This window comes from Delphinapterus leucas, chromosome 2, assembly GCF_059928025.1.
Source record: "Delphinapterus leucas isolate spDelLeu-1000000601 "Yukka" chromosome 2, BTC_Dleu_Yukka2, whole genome shotgun sequence".
Taxonomy (NCBI): domain Eukaryota; kingdom Metazoa; phylum Chordata; class Mammalia; order Artiodactyla; family Monodontidae; genus Delphinapterus; species Delphinapterus leucas.
The window spans coordinates 34549290-34573626 of record NC_143130.1 but is presented as its reverse complement, the minus strand read 5'-3'; the positions used below and the strand labels follow the sequence as shown (position 1 = coordinate 34573626).

At 50.7% G+C, this 24337-nt stretch overlaps 1 protein-coding gene across 8 annotated transcripts in view; it reads right to left on the bottom strand.

Annotated features, from left to right (window-relative positions):
* The window catches only part of ENTREP2 (endosomal transmembrane epsin interactor 2), a 366320-nt gene that overhangs the window by 7565 nt on the left and 334418 nt on the right, over nt 1-24337 (bottom strand). For 7 of the 8 annotated variants that reach the window (XR_004024713.2, XR_016391949.1, XR_016391950.1 and 4 more), the window contains 3 exons: nt 15884-16044; nt 15217-15352; nt 8667-8742 (listed from right to left, as the gene is read on the bottom strand). Coding sequence is in view for 4 of the 8 variants with exons in the window: in XM_030763982.2 (XP_030619842.1) it covers nt 8667-8742; nt 15217-15352; nt 15884-16044 (373 nt within the window). In the remaining 4 variants the exon portion in view is untranslated. The remainder of the gene's footprint in view (nt 1-8666; nt 8743-15216; nt 15353-15883; nt 16045-24337) is intronic. The other variant, XM_089906669.1, reaches the window with a different exon arrangement.

Genomic DNA, 24337 nt, shown 5'->3' with positions numbered 1-24337 from the left:
CACGCTGCTTACGCTGGGCTTTACCCCTTGCTTCTCCGCAGGTGGCCCCTGGGGTGGAGGCTGGACCAGAATCTGTCTAAACAGGGTCCCCAGTGGACCTGTATACACATCAGGGCTTGAGGAGCGCTGCCCTCTACCCTCCTCTCTCCCATCACCAGACCACCCCAGGGCGCCCCTCCTTAAGGCTCCTCACTGCCCCCCTCCCCCCACTGAAGTAGATGTTCAAGGCGAGTGGCCCGCGTGGGGAACATATGCTAAGAACCACAGCAACCTGAACTCTTACAGTGGGGGAGGCTTTGAGATCTGTTCCTTCCTCCCCTTCCTGTGGGTCCTGGGGGAACTTCTCTGCTCCCAGGGGCCCTGCAAGCCCCACATCTGTGCACATGTCCTGTGCCCAGGGCCCACCCAGTCACCCCCAGCCCACAGCCGAGGAAACTCTGCTGAGAGAGGGCGGGGAAGAAGGTGGCAGGCCACCGAGTGGGAGCTGGTGGAAAGCGGACCCATTCTGGAGCACACGTGTTCGGCGCCCCCCTATCCCCCACTGTCTGCCGCTGCCCTCCTGAGAGATGCTTTGAGACCATCAGTCCCATGAGTCCACCTGGAACAACAAAGATGAGACAGACCTCACATCTCACATGCAAAAAAAAAAAAAAATTATTCAGGACGATTAATCCTTTTCTTCTTTAAGATACCATAAGAGTAGAAGAAAATATGGGAGAATAAATCTACTGCCTTGAGGGGGTGAAAGACTTTGTAAACATGATAGAAACCATAAAGGAAAAGCTTGATAAATTTGACAAAAACATGGTAAACTTGTGTACGGCAAAGGCCTAATTAACAGGCTTCAAGAAGCAAAGCCTGAACTGGGGAAGCAAACCTGCCATAAATAGAAAGAGTCACTCTTACACCTTTTCTCACTTCTCTATTTAACAAATAGTTTTCTTATATACCAAAACAAAACAAAACAAAACAAAAACAAAAAAAACCCCACTGCAACAGAAATAAACGGACCCAAAACAGACCTACAAGTTGATGATAGATATGTAAAAAGGTGCAGAAACTCAATCCTATGTGTGTGTCAAGTTCACCTACAAGGATGGTAAAGGTCCCCAGGAGTGACAATGTCTTGGGGTGTCACAAACACTCTTGGTGGGAACATAAACTCGTCATAAAACCCTTCCAGTACACAGTGTAGTCAATACATCCAAGTCTAAAATACACATTCCCCTGGGCTCAGCAATTTCCCTCACTGGAATTTATCCCAAGGAAGTAATTGGTCAAGTGCTCAAGACCAAATGTATAAATGTAGAAAAGAAAATATACTTTCCTGTCTCCTTAGAAAACTTCAAACCTAGACATTGTCATTACTAACACTCTCAAAATCTTTTCAAAAATCACCCAGCAAGTATATTAAAAGCCTTTTGAATAATATTCATTCCTTCACATTCTTTTTGATCCCAATTCCCTCTCTCTCTCTTCCACAGCTTTACTGAGGTATAACTGATATGCAAAACACCTGTGCCTATTTACTGTATATAATTTGATGAGACTGGACATATGTACACACCCTTGATCCCAAGTTTCTTTTTTTTTTTAATTTAATTTTTTTGTGTGGCTGCATTGGGTCTTCATTGCTGTGTGTGGGCTTTCTCTAGTTACAGAGAGTGGGGACTACTCTTCACTGCGGTGCACGGGCTTCTCATTGGTGGCTTCTCTTGTTGCAGAGCACCAGCTCTAGGTGCATGGGCTTCAGTAGTTGTGGTGCGTGGGATCAGTTGTTGTGGCTCGTGGGCTCTAGAGCACAGGCTCAGTAGTTGTGGCGCACGGGCTTAGTTGCTCCGTGGCATGCGGGATCTTCCCGGACCAGGGCTTGAACCCATGTACCCTGCATTGGCAGGTGGATTCTTAACCACTGCTCCACCAGGGAAGTCCCCCAAGTTTCTTAATGTCAGTGAAAATCCAGTGGTTGAGTTCCTCAAAGAAATGCAAAGAGTCATGAGTGACAAATGTGACCTAGCTCTGAATATAAGTAATTAATAGAAAACTTATAAAATTAGGACAGCATTACAGGAAAAGCTTATGGCCCAAGGCTGGTCACTCTCATTTCTGCACACCCTCCCCTCCAGGGTTGTGTCATGTGCCTACATTTTTATAGAAGTCATAATCGTGGTGGACCTCCAGGGTTTCACCTAACGGATCGAAAACATTTTTCCTAATAATGTGTAGTGATATATTCAGCTTGTGTAACACATTTTCCTGAACTCTTATTAATGGACTTCATTGTCCCCCTCAGTTTTTACTGTTATGGAAAAGGCAACAACTTATCTGCATGCTTACTTCTCCTTTTTCTGCATTACTCCCCGGGGGTGATTCTAGAAGTATGAGCACATCTAATGGCATACATATTTTCATGGCTCTGCATCCCAAACGCTTTGCCAAAGCAGTGGGCTGACTTACAAGCCACCAGTTAGGGCCCCCATGTCCTCATCACTATTTTGTTATTTTAACAAATAGCAAAACAATATTGTTTTAAAAAACAATAACAGAATCTCCAAAAAAAACAAACAAACAAAATTCTAGAGCTAATAAGTGCACTCATCTAGGCTGCAGGATTCAAGGGGAATACATGAGTGAATCCCCTCCTGTTGATTCAGAGTCAGTCCCATGTACTGACGATGAACACGCAGAAACCAAAGGTGTAAACCCAGTGCCATCAACAGCTGCTCCAGAGAAAAATGAAACAGGAAACACACACACTAAGGAAAGCTGCCCAGGATCTGTATGCTGAAAAAGATACCGTGAAACCAAAGCTCGAAAACCATGGAGACAGACTGTGTTCACGCCTCAGAAGACTCAGCTTTAGAAAGATGGCAATTCTCTAAAATATGGCACAAATGAACTTATCTATGAAACAGAAACAGACTCACAGACATAGAGGACAGACTTGTGGTTGCCAAGGGGGAGGGGGAAGGGAGAGGGATGGACTGGGAGTTTGGGATTAGCAGATGCAAACTAGTACATATAGGATGGATAAACAACAAGGACCTACTGTATAGCACAGGGAACTATAGTCAATATCCTGTGATAAGCCATAATGGAAAAGGATATATATGTATAACTGAGTCACTTTGCTGTAGAGCAGCAATCAACATGGCATTGTAACTCAACTCTACTTCAATAAAAAAAGAAAGATGGTGATTCTATCCAAACAGCTGTACAGGTTTAATGCCTGTCAAGATCCCAGCAAGGGAGACTTCCCTGGCAGTCCAGTGGTTAAGACTCCATGTTTCCAACGTGGGGGCCATGGGTTCGATCCCTGATCAGGGAACTAATATCCCACCTGCCATATGGCCAAAACAATGATAAAAAAATAAATTAAAAAAATGAAACACAAATACATGGAGGCTAAACAGTGTGCTACTAAGTAACCAAGAGATCCCTGAAGAAATTTAAAAAATACATAGAAACAAATGACAACAAAACACAATGACCCCAAACCTGTGGGATGCAGCAAAAGCAGTTCTAAGAGGGAAGTTTATAGCAATTCAATCTCACCTCAAGAAACAAGAAACATCTTAAATAAACAATCTAACCCTACACCTAAAGCAACTAGAGAAAGAAGAACGAAGAAAACCCAAAGTCAGTAGAAAGAAAGAAATCATAAAGATCAGAGCAGAAGTAAATGAAATAGAAACAAATAAAACAATAGCAAAGATCAATAAAACTAAAAGCTGGTTCTTTGAGAAGATAAACAAAATTGATAAACCCTTAGCCAGACTCATCAAGAAAAAGAGGGAGAGGATGCAAATCAATAAAATTACAAATGAAAGAGGAGAAATCACAACTGACAATGCAGAAATACAAAGGATTATAAGAGACTATTACAAACAACTATATGCCAATAAAATGGACAACCACGAAGAAATGGACAAATTCTTGGAAAGATACAATTTTCCAAGACTGAACCAGGAAGAATTAGAAAATATAAACACACCTCTCACAAGCAATGAAGTTGAAACTGTAATTAAAAATCTTCCAACAAACAAAAGCCCAGGACCAGATGGCTTCACAGGTGAATTCTAGCAAACATTTAGAGAAGAGCTAACACCCATCCTTTTTAAACTCTTCCAAAAAATTGCAGAGGGAGGAACACTCCCAAATTTGTTCTACAAAGCCACCATCACCCTGATACCAAACGAGAAAAAGATATCACAAAAAAAGAAAATTATAGACCAATATCACTGATGAACATAGATGCAAAATTCCTGAACAAAATACTAGCAAACAGAATCCAACAACATATTAAAAGGATTATACACCACGATCAAGTGGGATTTATGCCAGGAATGCAGGGATTCTTCAATATAGGCAAATCAATCAATATGATACACTGTATTAACAAATTAAGGAATAAAAACCATATGATCATCTCAATAGATGCAGAAAAAGCTTTTGACAAAATTCAACACCCATTTATCTCCAGAAAACGGGCATAGAGGGAACCTACCTCAACATAATAAAGGCCATATATGACAAATCCACAGCAAACATCATACTCAGTGATGAAAAACTAAAAGCATTTCCACTAAGATCAGGAACAAGAAGAGAAGGACGTCCCCTCTCACCACTCTTATTCAACATAGTTTTGGAAGTCCTAGCCATGGCAATTAGAGAAGAAAAGAAATAAAAGGGATACAAATTGGAAAAGAAGAAGTAAAACTGTCACTGTTTGCAGATGACATGATACTATACATAGAAAATCCTAAAGACGCCACTGCAAAACTATTAGAACTAATCAATGAATTTGGTAAGGTTGCAGGATACAAAATTAATGCACAGAAATCTCTGGCATTCCTATACACTAACAACGAAAAATCAGAAGGAGAAATTAAGGAAACAATCCCATTTACCACTGCAAAAAAAAGAATAAAATACCTAGGAATAAACCTACCTAAGGAGGTGAAAGACTTGTACTTAGAAAACTATAAAACACTGATGAGAGAAATCAAAGATGACATAAACAGATGGAGAAATATACCCTGTTCTTGGATTGGAAAATTCAATATTGTGAAAATGACTATACTACCCAAAGCAATCTACAGATTCAATGCAATCCCTATCAAACTACCAATGGCATTCTTCACAGAAATGGAACAAAAAACTTTACAATTTGTATGGAAACACAAAAGACCCAGAATAGCCAAAGCAATCTTGAGAAAGAAAAATGGAGCTGGAAGAATCAGGCTCCCCAACTTCAAACTATACTACAAACTACAGTAATCAAGACAGTATAGGGCTTCCCTGGTGGCACAGTGGTTGAGAGTCCACCTGCCGATGCAGGGGACACGGGTTCGTGCCCTGGTCCGGGAAGATCCCACATGCCGCGGAGCGGCTGGGCCCAAGAGCCATGGCCGCTGAGCCTGCGCATCCGGAGCCTGTGCTACGCAACGGGAGAGGCCACAGCAGTGAGAGGCCCGCGTACCGCAAAAAAAAAAAAAAAAAAAAAAAAAAGACAGTATAGTACTGGCACAAAAATAGAAATATAGATCAATGGTACAGGAGAGAGAGCCCAGAGATAAACCCACGCACATATGGTCACCTAATTTACAACAAAGGGGGCAAGAACATATAATGGAGAAAAGACAGCCTCTTCAATAAGTGGTGCTGGGAAAACTGGACAGCTACATGTAAAAGAATGAAATTAGAACACTCCCTAACACCATACACAAAAATAAACTCAAAATGGATTAAAGACCTAAATGTAAAATCAGATACTATAAACCTAGAGGAAAACATAGGCAGAACACTCTATGACATAAATCACAGCAAGATCCTTTTTGACCCACCTCCTAGAGTAATGAAAATAAAAACAAAAATAAACAAATAGGACGTAATTAAACTTAAAAGCTTTTGCACAGCGAAGGAAACCATAAACAAGACGAAAAGACAACCCTCAGAATGGGAGAAAATATTTGCAAATGAAACAACAGACAAAGGATTAATCTCCAAAATATACAAACAGCTCATGGAGCTCAATATCAAAAAAACAAACAACCCAATTAAAAAATGGGCAGAAGACCTAAATAGACACTTCTCCAAAGAAGACATACAGGTGGCCAAGAGGCACATGAAAAGATGCTCAACATTACTAATTACTAGAGAAATGCAAATCAAAACTACAATGAGGTATCACCTCACACTGGTCAGAATGGCCATTATCAAAAAGTCTACAAACAACAAATGCTGGAGAGGGTGTGGTGGAAAGGGAACCCTCCTGCACTGTTGGTGGGAATGTAAATTGATACAGCCACTATGGAGAACAGTATGGAGGTTCCTTAAAAAACTAAAAATAGAACTACCACATGATCCAGCAATTCCACTACTGGGCATATACCCTGAGGAAACCATAATTCATAAAGAGTCATGTACCAAAATGTTCATTGTAGCTCTATTTACAATAGCCAGGACATGGAAGCAACCTAAGTGTCCATCGACAGATGAATGGATAAAGAAGATGTGGCACCTATATACAATGGAATATTACTCAGCCATAAAAAGAAACGAAATTGAGTTATTTGTAGTGAGGTGGATGGACCTGCAGTCCGTGATACAGAGTGAAGTAAGTCAGAAAGAGGAAAACAAATACTGTATGCTAACACATATATATGGAGTCTGAAAAAAAATGGTATTGATGAACCTAGAGGCAGGGCAGGAATAAAGACGCAGACATAGAGGATGGACTTGAGGTCACAGAGCGGGGAGGGGGAAGCTGGGACAAAGTGAGAGAAGCATCAACAACATATAGACACCACCAAATGTCAAATAGCTAGCTAGTGGGAAGCAGTCACATAGCACAGGGACATCAGCTCGGTGCTTTGCGACCACCTAGAGGGGTGGGATAGGGAGGGTGGGAGGGAGGCTCAAAAGGGAGGGGATATGGGGACATGTGTATGCATATGGCTGATTCACTTTGTTGTACAACAGAAACTAACACAGCATTGTGAAGCAATTATACTCCAATAAAGATGTATTAAAAAAATTGAAAAAAATGATCTTAAAAAAAAAAAAAGGTTCCAGCAAGGTATTTTGTAGATACAGGTGAGCTGATTCAAAAATGGATATGGAAAGGCACAGGCCCTACAGTAGCTGCAACCTTGACAAAGAAGAATGAAGTGGGAGGCATCCCTTGCCTGATACTGAGGCTTATTACAGAGCGACAACCATGAAGACAGGGTGGAATTGGCAGAGGGGCTGACACAGATCAATGGGACAGAACAGAACAGGGACCCAGAAGCAGACCCATGCAACTATGCTTGACTGATTTTTGACAAAGGTACAAAAGCAAGAAACAGCCTGGAACAACTGGACGTATACCGGCAAAAAGAATGACCTTGACATCAACCTCACCCCACACAGAAATTCCGTTACTACCTGCTTGGCCTGCAAGCCTCCTGCCAGAGCTTCTTGTGTGTTCCTGCCTACCCTCAGGGCTGGCCCTTCTGAATCTCTCGGTGGAGCCCAGCTAGTCTGCCCAGGGTCGTGAGGCAGTGAGGAGGGCCCAGCCCTGCTGAACGCCTCCAGAGGGGCATCCCAGACACCCTGTCCATCTCCACCTGCCCCGAGGCCACAGATAGAAACGGGCCCTGGAGCCGCCATGCTGCTTGGCCTTTCTAACCATGCTTTCTTGGAGAACTGGTGGTTTGTGGGAATCACGTGGCTGGAATGGGGGACCCGGCTGCAGGCCCTCCCCCCAAGCTTTAGAAGGCGCTGCGCCCTGGAGTAGCCTCTGGAGAGGTTGTCACTGGATGCCACCTCTTAGACAAGCTCCTGACGGCTGCTTGGAGTCACCAAGGGAAGGGCAAGGTCACTTCCACATTCAACTGTAGCGACCCGGGGGCCCTGCCGCTCAGAGGTGGCCTCATCAAGGATGGCCCCTCCTTATTTCTCTTAGACGTTACTTGAAGTGGGGATGGCAGCAGCACAGAGGGCCACCACAGTCACGGTCCTTTCTGGGACGCTTAGTCATCTCCCAAGGTGGGCTGACTTTGGTCTCCATATAAATGCACCCACACGAGCCTGCTGGGGACCTCAAGACGAAAGCTCCCCAGGGACGCCCCTCCCACCCCACCCATCTGTTCCCCCTGCTGCCAAGGTTGTCTGCTTGCCTGTCACCTCGGACCACCTTCCCCACCCCGAGGTTTGTCCTGTGACTCCCACCCCATATTTGGGATCTGACTTCTCACACTTTTCCTGCCACGCCCTCCAGGACACAACCTCAGGCCCCTGCCCTCCAGCCTCCCCCTCCGCAGCCAGTGGGCAGGGAGCCCCCAGCTCTGGATCCCCCCTGGCCCAGCCCAGCCTGCTACGATTTTGCTCTGGAAAGGGTCCATCGCAGACTGCATCGCACTCTTCTTCAAATCCATACTCCTCGAGTGAGAGAGAAAGGGCGCTGGGGGAGGCGGACAAAGCCCCCCAGGGAAAGCATAAGGCCTCCCAGCTCTGACCACTGGGGGCAGGGAAGGAGGACAAGTGGAACCTTCCATGTACTTAGCAGGAGAGGCTGCAGCAAATTCCCCCCCTTACAGAGGAAGAGAAGGAAAAGGGAGGAGACACAGCCTGGAAAACTACCAACTTAGTGTTTCAAAGACTGAAAAGGGTACGATTACCTTGTGTGCTGAAGCCCGCGGTGGCGTCTGGGTCCTCGGAGCCGGGCTCGGTCACTTGCGGGTCCCCACTTGGAATCTACGGGAAGAAAGAGGAGGCCGCGCGTGGGTACTCTGCTGTCTGTGGGGCACATCACAGCAGCCTCCAGAAAGGCAGGCTGACCCTAGAGCTTGTCTTCTAGAGACAGGTGCTCAGGTTGCAATCTTCTTCCCTAAATGTGTGGGGCGGGGGGTGGGAGGGTGAAGACGCCATTGCCAAGGCCAAAGCCCCTTCCTCCGACCTTCTGCAATGAGAACCGTGTGCCCCCGAGGGCCCATCCTGAGCCCACTCACCTTCTGCTTACGGGCACCATTTGGGGCTGGCGGAGGCCAAACAGGGTCCCCCCTGTCACCAGAGGAGGTGGGACAGCCCCTGCCCTCACTTCCCACACCCTCCTCTCTTCCCTGAAGAGTAAGCCCACGACACCAACACTCATGGCACCCCAATGCTTTGGGCCAGCAGTTTGGACACAAGTGGGCATTGAACGAGCTCTGGACGCCCCAGAGCTGCATGTGCCCTGCCCTCCCTTCTGCTTTCCGCACATGGGATCAAGAGGCTGCTCCCAAGGCCGCCCTCCCTGCCTAAGTTCTGCCGGGGTCCCAGCCGCACATGGGGCCCACGCCGAGTAGAATGCGGGGCCCCGAGCCCAGTCACATGCCATCCCTTCCTGGTGGAGGCTGGCCGTGAAGCTCGAATGGGGTTGGACCATCATCACACTTTTGCAGCTTTCTTCTTGAATGAGAAGAAAGGCCTCGGGAATGTGAGGGGAGAGACCAGCCTCCTCTGCTGGTCAGGGATGGGGCACGTCTGCTCCCCGCTTGCCGGGCTTGGATCTGCCCCACGCGAGCACATCTGTCCCATTGCTGCTTTAGGGCACAGCGGCCCCTCCCAGGCCGTGCGTCTGAAGGCGATGAACCCTGTATGCACGTGCCCCTGTGCCATCTCAAAACACGATTTCTGGACCCTTGTGGTATTTCAGAACTGCTTGCCAATAATGAGCTGGGGGAGGCCAGGGAAGGTGAGGCGGGCCCCTGCGGCCTGGTCTGGTTCCAGCTCAGTAATTATATTTCTGCCTCCTTGGTCTCCTGCCCCTTCAATCGGGTAGCTGATGGCGCCCACCTCTCCTCTGTCAAGCGGGCTGGCGTTGCAGCAGGTGCTGGGCTGCTGGCTGCCCCCAACCAGAGACCCAGAGAGCTGCTCAAATGGTCCCTTGGATCCCACGTGTATGTAATACTGTCCCTCTCTGCCAGGGAGGGGAAAGGATGGGAGAATTCACACCACCCCACACCAATAACCTGTGTGGAAAATCTCTGTCAAGAATCTCCTGCCAAATAAAAAAAAAGGGACAATGCCCCGGAGGTTCGTTTCCTTTCATACCTCTCTTCCTGTATCTAACCCTCAATTGGACTCTTTTTTTCTTTTTTGTAGGGGTGGGTGGCAACTTCAGGCCTTAAAAAAAAGCTTCTGGTAATAAAGAAATATACATAAAACAAGAGAAATAAAACACACAGTGAGACAAGGTCAGGAGGAAACTGGATTCGTGTCATATTTTGCAGAAGCATCGCTGGCTTCCCTCTGGCTCCCGGTCAAATTTGGTTTCAAGAGGAGACAGCTCCTGGGAGCAGGAAATTGATCACCTCCGGCGAGCAGGGTGTCAAGCACTGAATTAGAATGTGGCCTCCCCTGATGTCCAAGGCCACCTTGCCGCAGCAAGGCTGCTCACTTCACAGGGCATTGTCCATGAAACACAAAGGCAGTGGAAGAGATATATTTGCGGCATAGAATTGAAGTTGAAATCCGAGTTTAGCAATAAAGGTTCATAACACAGCTCCCGCAGGGCTGTGAAAGGAGAAGCCTCATGTATAACGTAACGTGGACGCTCCAACGCCTGCATTTATTTATTCCCAGATGCACTATTTTGACCACTTATCGTAATTGAAAACTCAATCGGCATTTAGGCAAATAAGCCAAGTTCCCCTCATCTCCCTTTCTCCTAGGAACTTGGGGGCTAAGACGTCCTATATGGAAATTCTGCCCTATTTCTGCAATGAGTTTCCCACTCCTGGGTGAGGTCAGCTGGCTATGTCCCAGGTTTACAAAAAGCTGTTCTTGGGGGCAGTTATCAGCCATCACGGAAAAGGTGCATTAAGGTTTTTGGCTCGTGTCCCAAGGCAATCTTCGAAGCTACTTCACTTACAGACTTTCAAGTGTAAAGGTCATTTCATTCGAAAATATAAATAATAACTTCGAGGACCTGGGGTTGGACACACCTCTGTCACGTCCATTGCCTTTCTCACCACTTCTCGTCCCACCTGCCATGTTGCCACCGAAATTCCTAAAGCACTGCTGGGCCACGTCGACCCCAAACACCCAACTGTTCAAAGGCAGCTCTATAGTGTGGCATCCCAGGTCATGGAATCTGCACCCAAATGGTTTCTGTGAACCCCCTTCCTGCCCTTCAAGCCCCCATGAGCCTCCCTGGTTCACACGCCCGGTCCCACGCAAGGTGGCCCAGCTGGTCCTTGCTCTGAAGCCCCCGAGAAGCCCATTCGTCCCTGTCCTGCGGCTACAAGGAAGCGAATCCCATTGGTCTCCCGATCCTATAGCCCGTGGACTGGCGCACAGTCTCACGGGGCCCCCAGAACACACGCTGTCATTCACACAGGGGCCTCAACCAGGCAAATTCTCAGCCACTTCCCTGCTGTAGAAAGAAACTCCCTCCCTCCAATCTGGCCCCAAAGCCACAACCTCAGGCCACGGGAAAGAGAACGCATCGCAACCCAAGTCAGAACGGAACCTGAATGTGGCTGAAACACGCGGGTCAAAACGAACGTGCTGGCTCAAGGGGGCGCTTTTCTTCCCAAATGAAAAATCTGTCCAGATGAGCGGTCTCTGCCGGGCACAGACCTGCGCAGCCTCTGCTTGCTTTCCAAGGGGGCGGGCGTCCAAACAAGTGCAAATAGGCCATTCATATGCGTTTGTCCTAACAAGGGGGTAATTACCTCCTCCTGGCCCAGGGAGCGGGGGTCCTGCTGTAAGATGGCTGCTCGTGGCTGTCCCGTCGGGGGACTGGGGGAGGGGAGCTGGCAGGTGCAGCCTCCTCTCCGTGGGCGGGATGGGATCCTGGACTCCACCGGGTCAGAGAGAATCAGCCGGCGAGGTGCAGCTGCCTCCTTGGTGCTGGGGGCGGGGGTGTGTGTGTGTGTGTGTGTGCCTGTGGCAGCCCATTTATCACAAGTGCTACCAGCCAGGTGGGCAGCCCAGGAAAGGGCGAGGGTCACGTCCTCCCGGGGATAACATTCACGCAGGGGCTTGTAAGCTGGTGGTTTCTGAGCCAACGCAAGCTAATGTGAGACAGGCCTTTGCCCTTCAAAAGTTCCTCCCCAAAATCTTTTGAAAGAAATCTCCATTTAGAGAATTCCCCATTCTTTTGGAAAATGAGGTCACGTGGGTCTTAGAACCAGTATTATCATCCTCTGATATAGTCTATTCTTCAGAAAAAAAGAGTAAAATAGTGATAAACACTAGGTGCAAGTGTTGGGGGTGCATCAGATGTCACACCCAAACCAGAGGCTGCTTCCCAGCACGCCGGGTCCTTGGAGGCCCGGCGAGGCCGGGAGCATCATGGGGGTTCTCGCCGGCTCCAGCTCCGCCACTCTCCACAGGGTGGTGCACACAGACCCGTGAATCATGCACGGTTCCTCTCTTCTGGACATAGAGTAACAGCTCACAGGGACGAAGGAGAGGCAGGCTGGAGCCTGCAGCTCTGTGAGGGCAAAAGGCAGGGTCGCCGTGCAGAGGGGGAGGCGGCAGGGCTCCTCCCGCCCCCAAGGTGGCCGAGGAGAGTCACACAGCCTTGTGGGCTTCCTGGGGTTTCCAGGCCCCTGGCCGCCCTGCTCGGTGTCCCTGCTGGTTACAGGGCGAGCTGCCCGTCTGCACCTGGTTCAGTCCCCTCCTGCCTTCCAGGGACCTCCCTCCCCTGGCCCTGGGGAGCCGGCTCCGCCCTCCAGCCCTGGCATATCCCCATGGTAACCCCTCCCACTCTATTCCCACCCACCCCCTCTAACTACCTCCTATCCAGCCTCTTCATCGAGCATCTTGCCAGAGCGATTTACTCCAGGCCCCAAAGGTGTCCTTGGAGCAGCCACAGTGGGGACTTTGGTAGCCATGCAGATTCTCAGCAGCCCCCTGACCCTGAACTCCGGAGCCCTGGAGGTGTGCCCGGCCATCTGCATTTGATTGACAAGCCCTCCAGGGAGTCGGGATGCCCACTGGAGGCTAGAAACAGTGGTCCACACCCTTGCTTCCCCTCCTCACATCCCATCCCCTCCCTTGCTTCCCCTCCTCACATCCCATCCCCTCCCTTGCTTCCCCTCCTCACATCCCATCCCCTCCGCTCCCTGATGCCACCCTACCATGCCCGCCCCCCGCCCGCCCCACCCATCCCCAGCAGCTGCTCCTGCCAAAGTCACCGGCAGCCTCTCAAAAGGTGAGCCAGGTGGACCGGGCTCAGTCCTTCACAGCCTCCGGGCAGCATTTGGCCCATGCCTTCCTCCCTGACCACTGGTTTCTGAGTCCAGGCTTTCCGGGACCCCACCCCACGCCCTCTCCTAGGGCCTCAGCCTGTCTGGATCTCCAGGGCTTCCATGACCATCTTTGCAGCGAACCATGATCTCTCTAAGGCCCCGACCTCAGATCCTAGCAGCCGTGGACACTTGCTTGGATGTTCTGATGACCCTGGCACCCAGTGAGGCCCAGCGGGTGGGTCGGCCCCCCACCTCATGCTCACCCCTCCCTCAGAGCCTCTGCAGGAGCTGCTCCCTCCCCAGCAGCATCCCTGCCTCTCCTCCCTGACCTGCGTCCTGCCGCCCACAAGCCGAGGCTTCATCTCCCAGGGTCCCTGGACACACGCAGGGACCAGCATCCCTGCCCAGGGCCCTGCAGCACCCAGGGCTCCACTCAGGCTCTGACTGTTACCACAACAAGCAGCTTCCCTTGACAATATTGATTTGAACTGTTTTTATCATGAAGAGAAAAATAAACCCACTCCAGGAAGGCAGAATGCTTTGCTCCACTTTAAAAGGAAAAATTCCAGAGAATTTCAGTTATTGTAAGTCTAGAGATGACAGTCATGGTCACACCACTGCCTCCCTCCTCACAGCCCCATGCCTCTGTTTCTCCCGTGGACAGGAAAACAGCCAGGAGTCCCAGCCAAGTCCCTTTGCCGTGGGGGCCTGGAGAGCCTCGGGACCTCTCGGTGGGAGCAGGCCTGGAGGGAGGCCCCGGGGTGTCAGGAGCCTCTGCCTGGGCCAGGGTGGGCTGGGTGGCTGGCCGGGGCTAGGGGCTGCTGAGCAGTCCCTCCCCAGGACCCCGAGGAGAGTCTGTCGAGCCTCGTCCCTTCCCGTCACACGGCCACTGGCCTGCAGGACTTGATCGCCTTGTGGACGGCACTGTCTCTGGTCGCATCCCCTGGACGCTGAGCCCAGCACAGGGGACCCCAGGGCTGATACTCAGGTGGTGGTGGGAACGGATGGGCCCTGCCGCCCGGCCAGCTCGCCACGGGCACCTTCTCACAGGGCGACAGTGCGAGGTTGGGGCCTGCACCACCTCCAGGCGAGGGGCTCCCGGTGGGGACACGTGTCAGGGCAGCTCCGTGGCTGCTGAGACATCACAGCGTGCCCCTGATGCTCCGGGTCTGTCTGTGTCTGAGAGGCTGTAGCCCTGTCCTGGTGCCCCTGCTCCCTTGATGGCTGTGGCTGCCCACCACGCCCCAATCCCTATGGTGCCCTGGGGGACACCCGCATGGCCCTACCACTCCGTCTGCACTTGGGCACCATATGGCCTTTCCCGGTGCTCACATCTCTCTGCCCTGGCTGGTGCCCCTTGATATTCAGCAATGACAATGATGAGGGCGGGGATAATAATACCAAGAAAGGGCACGCGGCTTTTGCTGAGTCAGACCCTGCCATGTGCCCAGTCCTGTCCATTACAAACATCCTGTTCCATCCGATGTGCTTGGTACTATTATGACCCCATTTCACAGATGAGGAAACTGAGGCCACACGTCCCGAATGCCTGCCCGCTGGGATCAGGCACCTCCCTGGCTGTAGCCGCCAGGTCTCTGACAAGACCAGGAATCCAGACGAGCTCTCTCAGGTGTCCGGATGACTTTGACAGTGGCCTGTAGCTGAAACAGCCCAGAGACCCCTGCATACTCAGACCATGGCCCAACCCCACCCCGGGGGGCCTCTGCCCACGGGTCAGAGCCTGGGCCCACTCTTTCTGCACTGTGTCCCCAGCACATCTGTGGGGAGGCAAGGAAAGGCAGCACAGACATAGGGTTGGAATCCCCGCCTGGCTGCCATCTCTGCTCGCTGCACCTGCTGCCTCTGCTCCCCCACGACCTGGCTAAGACGACCAGCGTCCCACAGGTTTGCTGAAAGGTTGAGGGAGATGCCAGCGCAGGCAGCAGGACCGGGAACAGGGAACTGGCCTGTCGGAGTCGGGCCTCACCTGGCTGGTGGGGGTCGGGCCCACCACGGCCTCGTAGGGCGGCGGGAGCTCGGCGGGGTAGAGCAGGCCGGGGCTGTTGATGGTAACGCGGTACAAAGTGCCGAATGGGGAGGAAGCAAAGTCCAGGTGGAGGCCCCTGGAAAGGCAGAACCGTGGAACATCACTCCTTGGGTAAGGAGCCCAGACCCTTCCCGTTTCCCTCAAAGCGATCAGACCGATTCCCCGCCTGGAATTCTCGTGTTCGTGAAATAAAAGCCTCATTCATTAGGCAGTCCTCACTTTTGTTTTTTGCTGGAAACTGACACTTTCAATAAACTCTATGGCCTTTTCCATGACAATTAAAACCATCATACAGCTGATTCAATCTTTAACTAAATGTGACATGTTCTATTAAATGACCATAAACCGACAGCAGTATGGTGTTTTGTGAAGAGTGGAACAGCGCTGCTCCTGCCTGGCTGGGTTTCTTCTCTGATGCCCTGCAGTGAGGCCAGCGGAAACGCACGGGGCTCTGAGCCCTCCCACCTCCCCGGGCTCTGCTGTCTGATCCATTCGCCTCCCCCTCTGCTCACCTTCCCTGACAAGGAGCACCTCCCCTCCCCCAGTGACGGCCTCCCATCCTTGGGCCCCAGCATAGCTCAGGGAGGTGTCCCCAGGGAAGACCCACCTGTGGGCCTCAGTGGTGGGCGTGCAGGTGTACTCCGGGGGATAATAGGGCGGAGGGGGCAGTGGAGGCACAAACTCATCAAAATCCAGGGTCTGGTGGAGGACAGTGCCGTGCGGGGTCATGCAGGCCGGGCTGACGGAAGGCGCCCTTTGTGGAAGGAACTGCAAAACAGAGAGGTTCCGATATCAGGACGGCTGCTGTGGCTCTAACGTTATGACATACGTCTTCGTTATGTCTAACGAAGGTAACTGTGCAGAAGCTTTAATGATGCACTTGGAACTCAGGTACTTAAACCCGTCAAACCGTGACGGCTAAACACACATTTAAAACGGCAGCTCCGGGAGGATCACACCCCCTGCTCCGGAGCCTCAGCACGTTCGGTTCCCACGCTGCTACGCAGATGCCTGTCTTCTGAGGCAAAGCACAGTCCGGGAAGTTAGGTTCTGTTCCTGCCACTAAACCTGTCTCCTCTGATGAAGAGCTTGTGGTCAGAGGGGCGCCTGCCGCCCAGGGCTGAAGACAGCACTTCCTGGAGTGAGTTCCTGAGAAAACACCAGACTCTCAGGATGTCCCTCCCACGCCCTCCCCAACCCCTACAGTGAAATAAACTTGGGCAAAGCCGCTTTGGTACTCCATCCTTGGGGCCCTTTCATGTGCATTATGAGTGTGTTCAAGGCCCTGAGAAGGCCTGCACCAAAAAAATCTGTTAAATTGTTTAGCCCATTCATGGAACATTCCTCAAATATTTTGTGATGGGCCCCTTTGGACACATAGTATCCATCAATATTTGGCAGTTCTAGGGAATTCACACACTTTGGAAAAACACTGCTCTGAGGGAAAAGAATCCTTCATGAGCTCTAGAACATTCTGGGGGGCAACCTCAAAACTGAGAGGCTGCTTGAGCAATGTGAGGTCAAATCACTTAAAATGAAGCTGTCTCTGCCTCATTTTCCATTTTTGTTCTTGGGAGGCACCACCCAATACCTGCTGCTCCTTCCATGGGCCACTGCTCCCCAGAGATGACCTGTGGCGTGGAGGTAGCCGAAGCACGGCTCCAGGTCCAGGGGACACCTCCCCAAGAGTGCCTCCAGCTGTGGACAGACCCCAGGCTACTGAACACTATGCTCTGGGACCTCCCACTGCATGGGGGGCGGCAAGGGGTGGGTGAGACCAGGACCCAGAGTCAACTGTCCATGGCCAAGCAAGGACAGTTCCATGAGGAAACAGTGAACTCTCCAAGCTCTGCAGGAACCTGCAGAGATCCACAAAGGGTTAATGTAAAAGATGATATTTGAATGGGCCTGAAAGATGAAGAGGATTTCAATGAGTGGGCTCACAGAAGGGGCTCCGAGCTCAAGAAGAACAGGTGAGCTAGTGGAAGATGTGTTTACGGAGAGCAAATTTCGGTAAGGCTCTAGAAGTTACTTCCTAATTCTGGGGGCACTGGGGAGCCAGCGAGGGTGCTGGAGCTGGGCAGCAGCTCTACTGAAGCTGTGTGGTAGGAAGTGCCTCCTAGCAGCAGCGGGTGGGGTGGTGGAACATTTCTGGGCAAGTATGGGTGAGGTCGCGATTCTGAATACAGTCCAGTGCCATGAAATCAGCATGCTCTAGACTAACGCAGAAAGAACTGGGGGTGGGTGGGGGGCATGTCTAAATGTGTGACACATCAGACTGCACATGTCTAAACGTGTGACACCTGCCTTCTTCACACACAGAGCACGGTCCTTGCCCCTCCAGCTGGTGTGACCCATGGTTTGTATGTTTAGCCATCTGAGATAGGAGTGCATCCATGGCCAAGGGCAGGGTGGATGTGTCTGCCAGCCTTGACTTTGGAAAGCTGCTCGCCCTGCGGCTACTGCAGGAAGCTGAGCAGCCAGTATGAAGCCAAAGGTCCTGGAGGTCTCATGGGGGAAGATTTTGAATTAGCCTTATCAGAAATTAGAAAAATCAATAACATACTCAAGTGTGAAATGCAAAAGCCAAAGCGCTTTTCTGTGGAAGATCCAATCCCACCAGGAACGCGAGAGGTGAGGAGGTCCAGGCAATCCTATTAGCAGGTTTAAATGAGTCAATGCAGTCACACAAGGGAGGCTTTTTAAAGTCTAAACGACCGTCTCCGTTTCTGCCCTAAACTCCAATGGCCTTTCCAGGGGGGGCATTGGCCTATCTTCGTGGAAGCGTGTCAGACTCAGCAGCATTTACCCCGGCTCCTTGGCTTCCACAGCCGGAGGCCCGCGAGTCACACCGACATCTCCCTTGACACCCCTCAATAGCTGTCTGACGAGGCAGCGTCTGTATGGGAGCCCAGGGTCACCAGCTCTGGACTCTGCTCTGAGACAGGGGTGTTGAGGGTCTGCACCCCACGGTCCCAGGCTCCCTTGCAGCTGGCGTCCTGTTAGGTTCTGCCAATGGGGGCGTGAGAGGGAACCTGGTGAAGAGGCGGCAGGGAGGGGGGTTCCTGTCACTGCTCCTGCCCCTATGTCCTCCAGCTCTAAGGGTGGCAGAGCTTCTGCTGTTGTCTCTGTGTAACCTCCAGGCCCTCCTTGCTCCTCTGCCTTTCACCCCCGGCTAACCAGCTCCCCGCATGAGCTATGTCGAGCTCCTTTTCTCTCCTGGGCCCCGGCCATGGGGTCCATCATGGGGTCTGGTGCCGCGGGCCCAGCAGGTGCTCTATAAGCATCCACTCCACAGGTGAACACCCTCCTCCTCACTGCCACCTCCCGGCAGCCCCCAGGTTATCTCCTCCTTGCGGAAGCATCTAAATCATCTCTCTGCCTTGGTCTTCTTCCTCCTGTTCTGCTTTAAAAAGCTTTGTTTAGGGGCTTCCCTGGTGGCGCAGTGGTTAAGATTCCGTGCTCCCAGTGCAGGGGGCCCGGGTTTGATTCCTGCTCAGGGAACTAGATCCCACATACATGCCGCAACTAAGAGTTCGCATGCCACAACTAAGGAGCCCACGAGCCGCAACTAAGACCCAGCACAACCAAGCAAATAAATAATTAAATAATTTTTTAAAAAAGCTACGTTTAATCCAATGTGATGAGGTCACTCCCTTTAAATACTCTTTTACAAGACCTCTGCTCCCTGAATCCCACCTAGTTTCCAGCTTCTTTACCCACTAACCCTCTGATGCCCCAAATTCCTCCATCTGCCATTGGAACCAACCCCAAGTACCAAACTCAGGCTGTCCTCTCTCCCCAGATCCCGCCTCCTCTCACCCAGCAACCTCCTGGTCATCCTTCAGGACCCACAGAAATGCTTGCTGCCCACCCGCACCCTCCTCGGCCCCTCATCTGCAGGGCGATGGCCAGGCGCAGAGCCGAGCCTGCATCTGGGTGCGCTGGGGAGGAAGCGCGCCCTGAAGCATCCCTTCTTTCCCAGGGGGTTGTGCTTGCCCTGGGCCACCTGTAAAAGCCCTGGTTGGTCCGTGTGGTGACAAAGGTACACCTGTGCCTGGTGAGCGAAGTGAGGTTGGTACCTGGTTGAGGTGTTCACACACCTGGCATGGGCATCATCGCCCAACCCTCATCATCCATAAAAGAGGAGTTTGCATTGTAGACCCTGTCGGGGAGAAGCCCATTCTCAGGGGTTTGTTCTGGGAGGTAGGACCCATCTTAGGCACGTGCTATCCTTGAGAGAAAGAGCAGGATTATTGCCACAGTAAAAGTTTTCTGAATGGACCTCTTGTTGGTGAGCTGGAGCTCTCCCCCTGTGCTCCGGACCCTGGAGTGATGCCCTCCCCGGTCACCCTGCTACTCTCTGGTCCTGCCACCCTTGGATGAGCAGGGCTGCCTCCTCAAACAGGTTCAGACCAGTTTTAGTTACTACTGTAATTTGCAATGAAATATGAATGCAGATGGGAAAACTTGCTTGTTCCATGAAAACCGAGTTGGAGGCTTTGGAAAGACTCGATAGCTAAGCAGAAATTACTGCCAAGGTAGGTCCTGGCCAGGCAGTCATAACAGAGTGGAGAAGAACCGTAAAATCTCCCGGGAGTTCTGCGTGCAGATGGCTTCACCTGTGAAGAACCGTAAAATCTCCCGGGAGTTCTGCGTGCAGATGGCTTCACCTGTGAAGAACCGTAAAACCTCCAGGGAGTTCTGCGTGCAGATGGCTTCACCTGTGAAGAACCGTAAACTCTCCCGGGAGTTCTGCGTGCAGATGGCTTCACCTGACTGACTCCAATCAAAAGGAACTAAATTTGGAAATCATGGAGGCTGCGAGTTCCATGAACTTGATGCAGTAAACACAACCTGATACACCAGAGACCCATAATCAAAGAGAAGATCATGGCCCCAAATCAAGACTGGGGGACAAACGCTCATTTGCATGTTTAAAGCCAAAATAAAATGTTCATGGTATGTATAATTTTTATGATTGTCTGCTGTAGCTGGCTTTTTAGGTCAAGCAGACACCCATTATTGGTCCTGATCTGAGAGGGTAAGTAGCACCTATGACCCAGAGACCTTTCTGCTGAACCCAGACCTCAAGGAAGGTCACTGTGGGTCAGAGGAGGGCCAGCCTCAGTGGGGAGAACTGGAGAAGGGAAGATACAAGTGAACTTGAGTGATCTGCGGGTTCCCAGGGGGCACTACATCCCTCCCTGTCCGGCCAGCACCCATTCCGAGCTCCGTGCGCAAGCCCACAGTAGCGTGTATGTGACGGCCACGGTACCCTGCCTGCAGCTTCTGAAGCAGCTCTACTTTACAAGGTGTAGGATGAGTGGAAAACAAAGATGACTGTAATAAAAGATGAAGTTAACAAGTGTGTGTGAAATGGAGATGCAGGTAATAGCAGACCATGTCCCCGAGGCTAGGTGGTTGGCAAGAAAGTAAGTGGGGAGGAAAATAGTTTCATGGAAAACTGAGATTACACTTAGGAAATAAAACTAAAAATACGAGATTACAGACACTTTGGAGGTAAATGCTTTCTCCACTAAACTGTATCAATAAACTGAATTTTATCATCCGATGGTCTTTTGCCACTATTTCCAAACACATTAGAGGAATTCAGCGTGATAAATTCTGACAATAGACATAACAATTTGCATCTCACGTAGATATGCATTCATTATATGAATTCTCCCCAAACTCCTGATCATCCCAAAATGCTGGTCCACAAAAATAAGAATCAAATTATGGGTTCCTTCCACGTGGGCTAAGGCCTTTGCTGCGAGTCAGTCTGCTGATGGGTGCCCCGTGGTTCTTCCTGCATAAACTACACCCGTAAGACATTCTCTGACTTTCCAGTGCTGTGTTTTTACAGCAGAGCCAGAACTTCAAGGTACTTGGGAAGCAATGTGTATGCAGACACCCCTTCGATTTTTTTCAGGTTTTATCCCAACCCCTTAGAGTTGTCTGACCCACTTCTAAACTGACGGCAATATATTTAGTGACCCTCTTTCACTGACTCTTTCCAGAGCACTCAATTTTGTTGTAACAGACATAACTCTCTTTTTGCACTCATATTTCATTGGCTCACGTAGTACTAGAATATGCACTTAGAGTCCACATACCACTGGCCTAAACTGGTCTGGGGATAGATACAACTGTCCCTTGGAAAGCTGATGACCCAACTGCTGGGAGCATAAATGGCCCATGGGTGAACCGCAGAGGCTGCGGGGAGTGGGGGTGTGCTGTGGGCAGCAGGAAGCGCATCTCCCAGGTGGGATGGAGAACCGCAGCTGGCTGGCCAGTCATGTCAGCACAGGTTGGTCAAGAGAGTTATACTGGGGCTTCCCTGGTGGCACAGTGGTTGAGAGTCCGCCTGCCAATGCAGGGGACGCGGGTTCGTGCCCCGGTCCGGGAAGATCCCACATGCCGCGGAGAGGCTGGGCCCGTGAGCCATGGCTGCTGAGCCTGCGCGTCCGGAGCCTGTGCTCCGCAACGGGAGAGGCCACAACAGTGAGAGGCCCGCGTACGGCAAAAAAAAAAAGAGAGTTATAACTGTATGTACAAGGAGAACCATTTGCAGAGGCAGAAACAGAACCCAAATCAAAAACAAGTAGCAACTCAGATAGAGAAATGGCCAAATAACTGACGTGACTTCCATCTCATGGACCACTTCAGATATTCAGACACCTCTCTTTCTGTTCACTTAGCTGGATGGCCATGACTGTTTCCGGTTATAAGACTAAGTCGTAGAGTAACATACGTGGTGTGATCCCATTTTGGCAAAAAGAGAAGGAATAAATGAAGGAAGAAAGGGAAGGAAGGAGAGAGAGTCAGAGAAAAGGAGGGAGGGAGGAAAAAAGGAAGATAGACTATTTTCATATGTTTCTATAAGTCCTAAGAAATCGAGAAACAAAGGGAAGATTCACTGCAAACTGTTCTCAGGAGAATGCAGTGGGGGAGGGGAGATGATCAACTTTTTCTTTATATACCTCTATATTTTATTTGTTTCAATGATCCTATGTTACTTCTTTTTTTTTTTTTTTTTTTTTTTTTTTTGTGGTACGCGGGCCTCTCACTGTTGTGGCCTCTCCCGTTGCGGAGCACAGGCTCTGGATGCACAGGTTCAGCAGCCATGGCTCACGGGCTGTAACCATGACCCCCTTGGGCTGTCCCACTTCTTCTCCAAGGACACAGCACGTGTGGCCAAGCTGGCCCAGCCCCTGACCCATGTGGTAACAGCCAACCTCCATGTGGCCACCATGCTTTTTCAAAGCCCACTGACACTTTATCTAAGTCATCCTCTCAGTGGCCCTATGAGGACAGTAGGATATAAACAGTCTTACTTAGAGCAGAGGAAACTGGGACAAATGGGTGGTGATGTGCCCAAGGTCAGGTGCTGGTCCCACGGGCGCCACAGTCATGGGCTCCCCGGTGGCTCTGCAGGTCAGTGGGGTAACCGGCCTTCTGAGGAGAGTAAAGCTTGGTCTGTTCCACAGTCCGTGGTCACAAAAGGAGAAGAAAACACACCAGCAGCAAACTCATCGATTTCTATTTCCAAGCCAAGGGTCTGAAGCAAACTTACTCACCAAGTATAATACTTAGCCATGAAACAGCCAGGGGTTCTAATGGCAGCTGTTGTAATTGCAGCCATACTTTACATCTGGTTGATAAAGTACATCGAGGACCACTGCCTTTACGGTCACAGCTGCGATGTCCCGATAACAAACCGGGACGTATTCCCTCCACGTATTTAAGAATCAAAATAGATATTTAAACAGGGCCCCTCCTGCGTGAGAAAAACGAGGTTCAGGGAGGTTCGTAGGTAAAAGCCGTGGGACCCCGACCCAGATGTCGCTGACCTCAGACCCAGGATGCCAGGCCGCTCACTTTCTACACGGAGGACTGACAATGACCTGCACGTTACGTTTCACCACATACATACACTATCTTAGCTACGACACACTTTCTTCTTACTTAGTTGGTAATTTGCATTTTAATTCTGAAAACCTAGGGAATACAAACCTTCAGCATTTCCAGCCCCGTGGTTCTGTTAGTTTGGCCAAATTGGTGTGATATTTCCAGATCGAGAGCAAAATCTGCTGAGGTGACCGGAGCCCCACAGTACTTAACCTTCCATTACACGACACGCTGGAGAGAATCACCAGCGTGAGGCCTCAGCGAGCAAGGCCTGAGGTTCATCGCTGCTGAAGAGCTGCTTAATTGGGTATCTTTCAGAAAACTGCCGCCTCTCGGAAAGGTCGGCCCGGTTGTGACAGCTGTGTGGATGCACACAGGGAGAACGAGGCTGCACACGATTAGAGCCAATGAATTTTTAACGCCTGGGTAATGATGCTCTCTGGCCCTGCACCTTGATGCACTGACGCGCTGCCACGGGGTGGGTGGGAAACAACAAATCAAACAGAGGCTCCTATAAGAAAAACTTGCCTTTTCTTCATGAGATGCTTAAAACAATGGGGAGCGGAGGCGGGGCAGGCCTTGGAGGGGCCACGGGGAAGAGGGAGGGCAGGGCTCCCACCCTTAGCGTGAACAGCAATGTCTTCCCATCACTTTCCCTTTATTTGCTGACTTTAGTGGTAACGTAGTGAGCAGTGGGCTGTGTTCCACTCACACAAATAACGAAGAGCCGTCATTATTTATTGAGCATGTATTAATAAGTGTGTGACCTCTGCTCTTGGCCTCATCACTCCCCTGGGGACCAACACTTCCTCTTCTCTAAGACCCTGGCCAGAGGTTCTAACGATGGCTGGCCAGTGACCTGTCGCTGGATTTTGAGCTCAGGGTTAATGAGCAAATCTGCAAAGCACAGAGGAGCAGTTTTTCAATTTGAGAAGAACTCATCTTCTAAACAATCTTCCTTTATTTTTTTTTTTTATTTTACGCGGTACGCGGGCCTCTCACTGTTGCGGCCTCTCCCATTGCGGAGCACAGGCTCCAGACACGCAGGCTCAGCGGCCATGGCTCACGGGCCCAGCCGCTCTGCGGCATGTGGGATCTTCCCGGACCGGGGCATGAACCCGCGTCCCCTGCATCGGCAGGCGGGCTC